The following is a 12,618-nucleotide window of genomic DNA, read 5'->3' as shown; positions in this document are numbered from 1 at the left end:
AGACCCCATGGTGGTCAAACGGTCAGTTCGGCTGGGTTTGTTTATGTGATTGAGCTGGGTGAGATATGGAAGGGCGAAATGATGGATAGCCTTAAAGGTGATCAGTATAAGTTTGCAGTCAAAGCGATATTTTACAGGGAGCCAGTGGAGCTGTTGAAGAACTGGGGTGATGTGATGAATGGATGGGGTTCTGAGAATTTCCCCACTGCGGGACTAATAAAGGACTATCTTATCTTATCTTATCTAGAGATGATATGGGCAGCAGCATTCTGAACCAGTTGTAGCTTTTGAAGGGACTTGAGGTGAAGACCAAACAGAAGAGAATTAAAATAGTCCAGGCGGGATGTGACCAGGGAGTAAACCAAAATGGCAGTACTGTCAGGAATGAGAGAGGGACAGATACAGTTAATATGACGAAGATAGAAATATGCAGACCAAGTGATGTTATTTATATGGGTTTAGAAAGACAAAGTGCTGTCAAGCATGACACCCAGACTCTTTACCTGAAGTGTTAAAAAGTGTGTTCAGTGGGAACGGAGGACGATTTACCTTTGCAAGGACAGATTTAGAACCAATGAGAAGAACCTCTGTTTTATCACTGTTGAGTTAAAAAAAAAAATTGGAGGAGAACCAAGACTTGACTTCCTGTAAGCAACTGCAAAGGAAGGAAAAGAGGGAGGATGGAAGTGGGTTTGGTAGAAAGGTAGAACTGGGTGTCGTCCATATAACAATGAAACTGGATGTTATACTTATGAAAGATACAGTTTATCATAAAAGTGAGTACATCCCTCACATTTCTGCAGATATTTAAGTATATCTTTTCATGGGACAACACTGACAAAATGACACTTTGACACAATGAAAAGTATTCTCAATATACAGCCATTAATGTCCAAACCACCAGCAACAAAAGTGAGTACACCCCTAAGAGACTACACCCCTGAATGTCCAAATTGAGCACTGCTTGTCATTTTCCCTCCAAAATGTCATGTGACTCGTTAGGGTTACTAGGTCTCAGGTGTGCAAAGAAAGCAGGTGTGTTCAATTTTGTAGTACAGCTCTCACACTCTCTCATACTGGTCACTGAAAGTTATAATATGGCACCTCATGGCAAAGAACTCTCTGAGGATCTTATAAGAGGAATTGTTGCGCTTCATGAAGTTGGCCAAAGTTACAAAAAGATTACCAACACCCTGAAACTGATCTGCAGCACAGTGGCCAAGATCATCCAGCATTTTAAAAGAGCAGGGTCCACTCAGAACAGATCTTGCGTTGGTCGTCCAAAGAATCTGAGTGCACGTGCTCAGCGTCACACCCAAATGCTGTCTTTGAAAGATAGGCACAGAAGTGCTGCAGAGATTGAAGAGGTTGGGGGTCAGCCTGTCAGTGCTCAGACCATACGTCGCACACATCAAATTGGTCTGCATGGCTGTCACTCCAGAAGGAAGCCTCTTCTGAAGTCTGTACACAAGAAAGCCTGCAAACAGTTTGCTGAAGACATGTCAACAAAGGACATGGATTACTGGAACCATGTTCTATGGTCTGATGAGAGCAAGATTAACTTGTTTGGTTTAGATGGTCTCGAGGATGTGTGGTGGCAATTAGGTGAGGAGTGCAAAGATAAGTGTGTCATGTGATAGTCATAGCCTTCTTAACTTTCAGTGCAAGTCCGTATAAAAAGTCTTAGTCTTATTCCATGTCATTTTAGAGCATTTTTGTATCTTAAAAAACTAATATCTGTCTTGATACAGGCTTTTTCTTCAGCAATGGAGTCTTGCATTACTTTTCTCATTATTACACAACTTAATTTATGGACATCTGTAGTTTGATTTCTTGCATGTGTGAATTGAATGGGTTGTTACAGGCATCTGGTGAGAATTTCATGTAAATAGGACATTTAGAAATATATTTACTTTGATGTGTTCAATACTTAATTTATCACTGTAAATACATAAATTCTGTTATACTAATTCATTTATGATGTTCTAGAGCTAACAACTTGAATTAATGAATTAATGCTAATGACAAAAATGGTGCATTAATGTGTGGGAATTACAGCCTTCTATTAATATTTATATATTTTTTCTCTTTCTATTAAAAAAGAAAACACACATTATGCTGTGTGCTAATTTTGATATATCCTTTTTTTGCTTGTTTTTTTTTTTTTAAACAAGTAATAAATTCATTTCATACTAAATCCCTTTTTGTTATTTGTAAATTTTCCAATAGGCTCATTGAGATCCGTGTTCCTCTGAAACACATGTTGTCTATTCCAGTGAATCCTGCACGCCACCATCAGACCAAAAACAAACCGCAAGAACAATAAGAGAAGGCCTTGGCCCCTTGTGCCCTAAAAGACACGAAACAAAGCAGTGGATTTTCCATCCGTGTCAATTTCTTAAACTACTGATGAGTTTTGAGAGTTTTGTCACTGCCGTTCACTCTGCTGACTCACGACTGTGCTGCAAAGTGCTGTCAAGGATGACACCCAGACTCTTTACCTGAAGTGTTAAAAAGTGTGTTCAGTGGGAACGGAGGACGATTTACCTTTGCAAGGACAGATTTAGAACCAATGAGAAGAACCTCTGTTTTATCACTGTTGAGTTTTAAAAAAAAATTGGAGGAGAACCAAGACTTGACTTCCTGTAAGCAACTGCAAAGGAAGGAAAAGAGGGAGGATGGAAGTGGGTTTGGTAGAAAGGTAGAACTGGGTGTCGTCCATATAACAATGAAACTGGATGTTATACTTATGAAAGATACAGTTTATCATAAAAGTGAGTACATCCCTCACATTTCTGCAGATATTTAAATATATCTTTTCATGGGACAACACTGACAAAATGACACTTTGACACAATGAAAAGTATTCTCAATATACAGCCATTAATGTCCAAACCACCAGCAACAAAAGTGAGTACACCCCTAAGAGACTACACCCCTGAATGTCCAAATTGAGCACTGCTTGTCATTTTCCCTCCAAAATGTCATGTGACTCGTTAGGGTTACTAGGTCTCAGGTGTGCAAAGAAAGCAGGTGTGTTCAATTTTGTAGTACAGCTCTCACACTCTCTCATACTGGTCACTGAAAGTTATAATATGGCACCTCATGGCAAAGAACTCTCTGAGGATCTTATAAGAGGAATTGTTGCGCTTCATGAAGTTGGCCAAAGTTACAAAAAGATTACCAACACCCTGAAACTGATCTGCAGCACAGTGGCCAAGATCATCCAGCATTTTAAAAGAGCAGGGTCCACTCAGAACAGATCTTGCGTTGGTCGTCCAAAGAATCTGAGTGCACGTGCTCAGCGTCACACCCAAATGCTGTCTTTGAAAGATAGGCACAGAAGTGCTGTCAGCATTGCTGCAGAGATTGAAGAGGTTGGGGGTCAGCCTGTCAGTGCTCAGACCATACGTCGCACACATCAAATTGGTCTGCATGGCTGTCACTCCAGAAGGAAGCCTCTTCTGAAGTCTGTACACAAGAAAGCCTGCAAACAGTTTGCTGAAAACATGTCAACAAAGGACATGGATTACTGGAACCATGTTTTATGGTCTGATGAGAGCAAGATTAACTTGTTTGGTTTAGATGGTCTCGAGGATGTGTGGTGGCAATTAGGTGAGGAGTGCAAAGATAAGTGTGTCATGTGATAGTCATAGCCTTCTTAACTTTCAGTGCAAGTCCGTATAAAAAGTCTTAGTCTTATTCCATGTCATTTTAGAGCATTTTTGTATCTTAAAAAAATGAATATCTGTCTTGATACAGGCTTTTTCTTCAGCAATGGAGTCTTGCATTACTTTTCTCATTATTACACAACTTAATTTATGGACATCTGTAGTTTGATTTCTTGCATGTGTGAATTGAATGGGTTGTTACAGGCATCTGGTGAGAATTTCATGTAAATAGGACCTTTAGAAATATATTTACTTTGATGTGTTCAATACTTAATTCACCACTGTAAATACATAAATTCTGTTATACTAATTAATTTATGATGTTTTAGAGCTAACAACTTTTAGACAGTGGTGTAAACCAAGACAGAGCCTTTTGGCAACAAACATTGTAAGTGGGTCTGGCGTAACACAAAAGATGAGTATGAGGAAAAGCACCTCATGCCACTGTGAAGTATGGGGGAGGATCGGTTATGCTGTGGGCCTGTTTCTTTTCCAAAGGTCCCTGGAACCTTGGTAGGGTGCACGGCATCATGACCTCTTTGAAATACCAGGACACTTTCAAATCCAAATCTGCTGGCCTCTGCCCTAAAGCTGAAGATGGGTTGTCACTGGGTCTTTAAAAAAAATAATTATCCTAAACATGTGGCCAAATCTACACAAAATTGGTTCACCAGACACAAAATGAAGCTCTTCCCATGGCCAGTCCCCAGACCTCAACCCATTTGAAAAACTTTGGGCTGAACTGCAAAGGAGAGTGCATAGGAGAGGACCCAGGACTCTCAACAAATTCTGTGCCCGCTTTGAGGACCCTGACAACACCCCCTCACCCCAGCATCAGATTCACCCCTCCACCTGGAAAAGAACCCCTCAGTTTGACACCAGCAGAAGTAAGGAGGACCCTCAGGAGGATCAACCCCCTGCTGGCCCGGACAAAATCCCCGGATGGGTGCTAAGGGAGTGTGCCGATCAGATCTCAGAGGTCCTGGCAGACATTTTCAACATCTCCCTCATCCAGGCAGCTGTTCCCACCTGCCTGATGACTGCCACCATCATCCCAGTCCTCAAGAGTTCTGCAGTGACAGATCTGAATGACTACTGGACAATAGCCCTCACGCCGATAGTCACAAGATGCTTTGAAAGACTGGTTATGACCACAACGGCACCATCGACATCACTGTGGATACACACCAACATGCTTACAGGAAGAATCCATCCACAGAAGATATCATTTCCTCTGTGGTCCACACTGCCCTTACCCACCTGGAGCAGAAGGACTCCTGCGTCCGTATGATCTTTGTGGATTTCACATCCGCTTTTAACACCATGATACCCCAGAACCCTAATAAATAAACTCTCCTCACTTGGTCTGAGCTCTTCACTTTGCAACTGGGCCCTGGACTTCCTGACAACAGGCTACAGTCTGTAAAGATCCACAACATCTCCACCTCCATCCCAATACCCTTCGTACTGGCTCCCCTCAGGGCTGTGTGTTGAGTCCCCCCTTGTTCACACTGCTCACATATGATTGCTCACCTATTCATCAGGCTGTCATATTGTGACGTTTGCGGACGACACAGCAGTGGTTGGATACATTATAAACAATGTCCGGCTACAGGCAGGAAGTGGAACACCTGAAGGGTTGGAGGCCTGCTGGTCTGATGCAGGTAGAGGGGGCTTTAGCGGGCAGTCTTCCAGCAGGTTGAGCTGGGTGACCATTTACTCAGAGAAGGTAATTGGAGTCCTGTATCATACATCCATCCTCATCCCTGGCAAGACACAGAGGACTCCAGCCCTGAATTAATTAGTGAGACCTAAATGCAATCGGGGTGAAAGACCGTTACCCCCTGCCCCTCAAGACGAGTGGAAAACTGCTTTCATCACAGGGCATTATGAGTACCGTGTCATGCCTTTTGGCCTTATGAGTGCCCCAGTGGTTTCCAGTGTCTCATTAAGGATGTGTTACAGGAGGCCTTGGACCGCTTCGTATGCGTCTACCTCTAGCTAGTTTGAATAGACCAAACATTCAAAGATACGTCTAAGCTTAGACATTACTAAACACTAGTCAATATGGAAACAATTCAGTAAGGAAACCACTCTATTACTCCCCCAAGTACTCTCGGAAGAGGAAGGGGCTTCAGTCTGCATTTAAAGACAGCGAGCGCCTCTGCCGTTTGGACACCGAAGGGAAGTTTGTTCCACCACTTTGGTGCAGGACAGACAAAAACCTTGTCTTCAATGGATTTTAAGGGATGGGATTTTAGAGGTGAGAAAATGTAGGAGGTCATCTGTGGAAAGAGGAGAGAAGCAAACCAGAGAAAAGGGAGGAGGAGGACCGTGTTTAAGGGAGGGGGGGTTAGAGGCAGGGGGGAAGGATTGGCGGATCTGGTCAACCTTTTTTTACAAAGAAGGAGACAAAATCTTCCGGGGACAGGGTAATGGGTGGTGGGGGAGTAGCGCACTGTGGTAGGTGTAAGCTGTGAACAGTGAAGAAAAATAAGAGTTTCTTGTGAACAGTGAAGAGCCCCCTCGACACGCATAGGTTTTAGTTCGGTTTCCCTTTTAAACAGTTTGGATTTTTCTTTGGCGTTTCACTCCTGGCGTTTCCTTTGTTAGCACTGGGCTTCTGTCACCAGGTTGGGAGTTCAAGCCCCCTGCAGTCATGTAGTGTCAAGCAACTTCACTCAACTTCACTTAAAACATTCACCTTTTGTTACACACATGATATAAAACCCTTAATAAGTAGTGATTAAATACATAAATAAACTCTGCACTTGAGTCCAAACCCTACAGCACATTGTAGCAGGTAGGTGCTTTTAAATAAAATGACCATGTCTTAGCTCCAGCTAATTTGTGTGTTTTGTGACCATTGATGTTAAATTGATGTACGTTCTTCTTCAGCACTTCTTCCAGTGCCTTTTCTACAATGTTACCTGAACAGCCTTGTGCTGGTATATCAGACTAATCAAACCCACTGTTTGCTCAGTTTGTCTGACAATTGATCTTTATTTATTTATTAAAATATCTTTATAAGCAAATAATGAATTTCTTACTTAATCCCTTTCTGTTACTTGGAAAGTTTCCACCAGGCTCATCAAGATCCGTGTTCCTCTGAAACTAATGTTGTCTGTTCCAGAGAATCCTGCATCCGCCAAATCAGAAAAACATGCAAGAACAACAGCAGAAGGCCGGGGCCCCCGGTGCCCTAAAAGACCCCAAACAAAGCAGTGAATTTTCCTCATCTGTTTCTAGAGTTACTGAGGAGTTTTGTGAAAAAGACTATTAATAAAGTGTTATCGGACTCCATCTAAGATGTCCATTGAATTCTGTAGGGTAACGTGTTGAATGCCTAATCCTAAAATCATTTCATCATGCTATTCAAAGAAGGCCACTTTGCCTGGGTATAAAAGGCACTGCAGGGCAGAGCCTGTCTCACCAGTAGAGCGTGTGTAGGGGTTGCAGGGTGTCTCTTAGAACATGGCTCTGCAATGGGGGCTTTTAGGAGTTATACTGCTGATCTCAGGTTGGCAGTGCATGGGGTTTAATTATAGAATTATACAGTGGTGGTGGTGGTGGGGTCTTCTTAGGGGGCATGTTATTTATAACATTTCAAGGCCATTGATGTTAATATTGTTTTTTTGCTGTTTTTTAGGTCAAGTTTTTGTCACAACAGCACAAGCCAGTAAGTAGTTGCAGGATTAATTTATTGTATTTAATACATTCAGGTATTTGCTGTTGATTTGATTAGTAGTTACACATCATGTTGTTGTACCTCATTCAGAAATATTCCTACTGCATTTTATATGTTTTTCCTCTCTTTTCAGATGTGTGTAAAACCTTTGGCAGTGGGGTCATTCAGACGTTCAATAAGAGCATGTTCTACCTGAAGTCCACATGTCCTTTCACACTGACTCGCTTCACTCTGTCGGGGGTGGACTGCGGCATCACTGTCCAGCGCAATGAAACCGGCCTAATAAGCAGAGTGGAAATCTCAGTGAATAAAATTACCACCATACTTCAGGACGGCAAAGTGACTGTGGAAGGAAACAGGTATGGGTCAACATCTGGGCCATCACTGCTGTCACTGTAAACAGAAGAATGCAATGATCTTTTAACAGAAGCTGCGTCTGGAATTTTTCTTAACAATTAAAGTACACCTGCATGTGCTATAAAGGTTAATGGCTGCACTAAGGTGCAGGAAAAGGACATTAATAAGTATGGTATTAGCTTCTGGTACCTTTATGTTTTTGTGTTTAGGTAAAATATTGACTGAGAAAAGCTTTGTATGAACATTTCACTGCAGAATGAATCAATTTTTGGGATTTTGTAACTCTCTGTTTCAGTATCTCGCTTCCTTTTGACCACACGTATCAGCTTGTGTATCAGTATGGGGTCTTCATCAAGCTCAGAAGCAAAGTCCTCCCATTTTCTGTCATCTGGCGTAGTCATCCCGACAGCATCAGCTCCCTTTGGGTGAGTTAAAAGCTCAAAGCTCTGAACTTTCATTGGCTCCTTACAGACCTCTCTGAAGGGTCAGTACTGCACGGATTGGAGGCCATACAAGCTTAGCTTTAGCTGATACAAAAAATAAGATTCTGGGGTTCACAGGCCCAGAGAATAGCTGACATTCAGGTGTCTTTAAGCCCATCCTGAGCATGCCAATGAGGACACCAGAAAAGAGTAGACTAGTAAAACCGCATACATAATTTAACATAATTTCAAATATTAAGATCTTCTTCAGTCCCCATCCCATTCATCAGTAGTTTAAACCTCTTTTGGCACCAGCATTATAACATGCCACAATTTTTAAGATAAGATCTTTTTCTAATAGGTTTTCTAATAAAAAGTTCTAAAACTTCTATTACATCTTAATTTTGTTACATTTAGTCTTCATATTGCAATAAATGTAGCTTCATTGAAATGATTGCTTGTTTTTTTTTTTTGTTTGTATTGCAAATATCCACTCATTAGAGCTGGGCGGTATGGCCAAAAACATTTATCACCATATTTTTTAATATTTTGACAGTTTCACAGTATTTCACGTTTTTTTTCCCATGACTGGGATTTTCTATGGGTTTTTGTCTCACGAATACTACCTTCATGTAAACATTATGTATGATGTAAATAATAAAGGTGTAATGAGTACTAAAGGGTTAGCTATGCCCCACAAAGTGTTTATTGTCCAAACTGCATCATAGCGAAAACATCCAACTTTGAAAGTTACCAGTGGCTTCAGTGGCTTATTTACCAACTGAAGTACAGATCAAAAAAAGTCTTTAAAACGCTTTTGAAGGTTTGTAAAATGTTAAGCCTTCGAAAAGAAGTATGTTAAGAATGTAACTTAAATTCAGGAGCATGAACAAACCACTAAACAACTCACAGTCTATCCCTGTCAGAACAACCTCCCACCTTCACCCCATCTCCTGCCTCTTGTTTGAACCATCACTTTAAAAGGGGGCCAGACTTCACACACAGACCACAGAAAGCTGACCCAGACTCCTGGCCAGAAAAACACTGGTTACGTGTGAGACAGAGAAAGAAATTTGAGCAGAGAAAGAGAGAGAGAGAGAGAGAGAGAGAGAGAGAGAGAGTTGTTAGAATAGCTCTGATGATGTTCGGTGTGGCTGAACATAGTTAACGGCCTCTTCTCTAATCTCGTAAGCACTGGGTTTCTTTTAACTCAGGTGGACACAAAAATAGTCCTTGTACAGTGAGCGTGTGTTTCTCTCTGGCACTAGCCTACTCTTGCTAGCAACACGTTAGTGCTAAGCACTCAGGCTGACAGTGATGTGTTTAAATTAGGCAGTGCTAAAGGTCTTAAAAAACCTGTGGTGTTATGGTCTGCAAGAAACACAGACTGTAGGATGAATTTTAAACGGTATGTACAGTGTATGGTCGTACAGTCCAGCACTACTTCTCATCTACATTTTCACAGAAATGAATACTGACGTGATTATTTTAATCAACATACCGAGTAACTACGACATGTCCCCTCATGTTTCTATAGGTAGAGCTGGACCATGAGCTAATGGATGGGATGACAGGGATGTGTGGCCGACTGAACAGTACAGGTCAGTCAGTATACTTTTAAATAAAGAAAGTTTCTGTGTTGTGTAGCGAATGTAAAACATGCAACACTCCTTTATTTCTGTCTGCTTGTTAAAATGTTTTAATTATGTTCATTGAGTTAAAAGTTTTTAGTGTTGAGAGTTTTATGACTATTATTTCTATGTACGAACACAAAAACCTTTTTGGTTTCTTTTCGCCCCCAGAAACTATAGACAAACTTATATCTGCCAGTGTCATGTCTGATGGAAAGTGTCTGACTGGAGATGCTGAATCTCAAAGACCACAGGTATGTACAAATGCATTCACAGAAATCTTCAATCCTGCTTTAAGAGGAACAAACAGGTAGACTGGCTCCTTGAGTACAATTGCTAAGAACATTTGGGGAACCACTGGGTGGAGAAGATAAACATCCTGAGGTTAGAGGTGGGATATGTGGCAATGATATAGTTTCATGTTATTAAAAAAAAAAAAAAATACAAGTTGAGTTGAGTTGGCATTTAGTAAATCCATTTTACACATGAATTGTGGTCAATCATTATTTGCCTAAACCATAAACATACCATTATTTTATCATTTTAAGACACAGTCAAAAAGAAGGTAACATTACCTTAGTTAAGAAAGATCTTTTCTAAACCTTGAGATTAATTATGTTAAATGAAATAGTTTATAGTTTATAGTTATAGTTAATTATAACTTTTTTATATTCTCATTTAATTCTTTCTTCAGAAGGTTTCTAACAGTGAGCAAAATGGTTAATTTGTGTAAATGATAATTGAGAGTAACCAAGATAATGTTTTTAATTATTTTTTTTTTCTGAAATGTAGTTCATTTGATTTAATGCATTGACATCACGTTCCCGCTGGAACATGCCCCCTTTAGCCAGACCGAGTGGCAACACATTCAGCAGCACGGCTGAATTTAAAACCAGGAGTGATCTGCTCAGATTAAAGGTGGCTGGACTCGACAGCGAATCATCCAAAGACTAAAGAACCAACGGTCCATGAACAGAGATGTGTACCTAGGGACATCCAGCTAACTGAGACTCAAATCACACAGGTTTAGAGGATTAGGCCTCATGTCTGAGAGCACAGAGTCGAGTGAACGGTATGAGGAGTGTTTTCCACTGTTTTCAGGCTCATTTAGTAGACTGGCTCATCCAGGTTTGCTTGCTTTTCCTTTAAATGGAGCTTATCATGTCGCTAAACTACAGTGGGCTTATTTTCCCCCCAACGGTTTAAGAGCATGACTTTACCTCTCAGTGAGCTCTCACACATTTCAGTGTCTGGATCCCAGCCGTTTCTGTAAATTGCAGAGAATCCATCAGTCTCTGCTCTCTTTAGCTTTCGTCAGTCTGTAAAAGGAGAGCTCCAGCAAATCAACTAAATAATTCCATACAATTACATTTGCACAGTCTCAGAGAATGCACTAAATGATCTCCTTGTAACAATCCTGATAGAGCATATGACAGGGGCTTGGTCTCTGACCATAAGTTTTCACCTTGAGTTTTCATGTCTGAAATGTTTACTGAATGTTTATTTTACTATGTTAACAATATTGTGATATTGCTGACCCCTACCTGAGGACTAAGACTAATTTGCATTTTTTGTGACCATTGTGAGAGATCTGGTTGTTATCATTACTGTCAATGTGTCCTATAACAATATCTAGCATGCAAGTGCTGAGCAACCTCATCTTTAACTTCCCTGTAGAAGAATTCCTTCTAAAGCATAATAAATGGAGATAGCTCTGTGAAGTTTAAGGGCTAAAATAGACTTGATTTTCTGTTATGGTTTACTGTTATGTCTCCACACATCAGAATGCTCAATGAATTTCTGATTTGTACAAGAAAAGGTATAATTGTTTTTTCAGGTTTGTGAGGTCCTGTCTTACGCCGTTGGCTGTCATGGCGGAAAATCTGCTGTAAACACATACATTGATCTCTGCTTGCTAATGCCCAGCAACGTACACACATACGCCAAGTGTTCTTTTTTTGAAGAGATTGCTCGCATGTGTGGGAATCAGTCCTCCTGGTGGTCTGAACAGAGAGAAGAAACCTCATGTCGTGAGTGCAGCTATTTTGTATGTAGCACTATAATTTCATGGATTCTCCTGGTTTATCCAACTATGCCATTAATGCTAAAATTACAAACTTACCTGCAGCGCTGCCTACCTGCCCTGGAGAGATGAAATATCATGAGCTGGGTCCTGCCTTTCCTCCCACCTGCACCAACCCTGAGCCACCTTCAGGACCTTTAATCAGCACTTGTTTACCCCCGTCAGGTGGGTTATCTGTCTGTGAATAAATGGTTGTATTAGTTGAGTGATAGCAGGGGTTTTACTGCTGGTAAGTTGGGGATATTTTGTGAATGTCTGCTGACAGTTTTATCATGACATGTCTTACGCATTGGATAACCATTGACTGGCTACCTATGCATTAACTGTCATACGTTACAATGAGATTTGTCTCTAAAAAAGATCAGCACAAGTACGGAGCATAAGTGAACAACTGACATTGTAGAAAATGTTTTACCAGGTCAGTGGAACAGTGTTTTGCAGTGTTTGGTGTATTGTTAAGCAAAGTCAGGTAAAATGTTGTAAATTCAAAGCTTGCCTTTCTCTTTGCGTATATTTTATTTCAGATTTTTTCTGGATCTCCATTTAACCAACCCATACATATTCTCCCCCAATTACATGCAATGCTCCCAATACAAGGGATATTACTGGTGTATACTACTAAAATAATGTAAAAAAAAAAAAAACAGCTGAATAAAAGAAAATCAGAAGATCTTCATGTAGGATTTGAACCTGAGGCTCCAGATGAGCTAATGAGCTAACCAATACAATAGATGCTGATGAGGACTTTTCTTCTACACAGTCTTTT

General features: G+C 40.7%; 1 protein-coding gene across 1 annotated transcript in view; it reads left to right on the top strand.

Annotated features, from left to right (window-relative positions):
• The first annotated feature begins 4,124 nt into the window (after nucleotides 1-4,124).
• The window catches only part of LOC140550330 (mucin-6-like), a 36,643-nt gene continuing 28,149 nt past the window's right edge, over nucleotides 4,125-12,618 (top strand). The window contains exons 1-8 of the mRNA XM_072674265.1: nucleotides 4,125-4,184; nucleotides 4,375-4,791; nucleotides 6,805-6,868; nucleotides 7,493-7,718; nucleotides 8,012-8,141; nucleotides 9,676-9,739; nucleotides 9,941-10,023; nucleotides 11,825-12,017. Coding sequence (XP_072530366.1) covers nucleotides 4,125-4,184; nucleotides 4,375-4,791; nucleotides 6,805-6,868; nucleotides 7,493-7,718; nucleotides 8,012-8,141; nucleotides 9,676-9,739; nucleotides 9,941-10,023; nucleotides 11,825-12,017 — 1,237 coding nt within the window. The remainder of the gene's footprint in view (nucleotides 4,185-4,374; nucleotides 4,792-6,804; nucleotides 6,869-7,492; nucleotides 7,719-8,011; nucleotides 8,142-9,675; nucleotides 9,740-9,940; nucleotides 10,024-11,824; nucleotides 12,018-12,618) is intronic.

The sequence above is a fragment of the Salminus brasiliensis genome, chromosome 2 (assembly GCF_030463535.1).
Source record: "Salminus brasiliensis chromosome 2, fSalBra1.hap2, whole genome shotgun sequence".
NCBI lineage: Eukaryota > Metazoa > Chordata > Actinopteri > Characiformes > Bryconidae > Salminus > Salminus brasiliensis.
The sequence above is the reverse complement of the archived record's forward strand: the minus strand, read 5'-3'. Positions and strand labels throughout refer to the sequence as shown.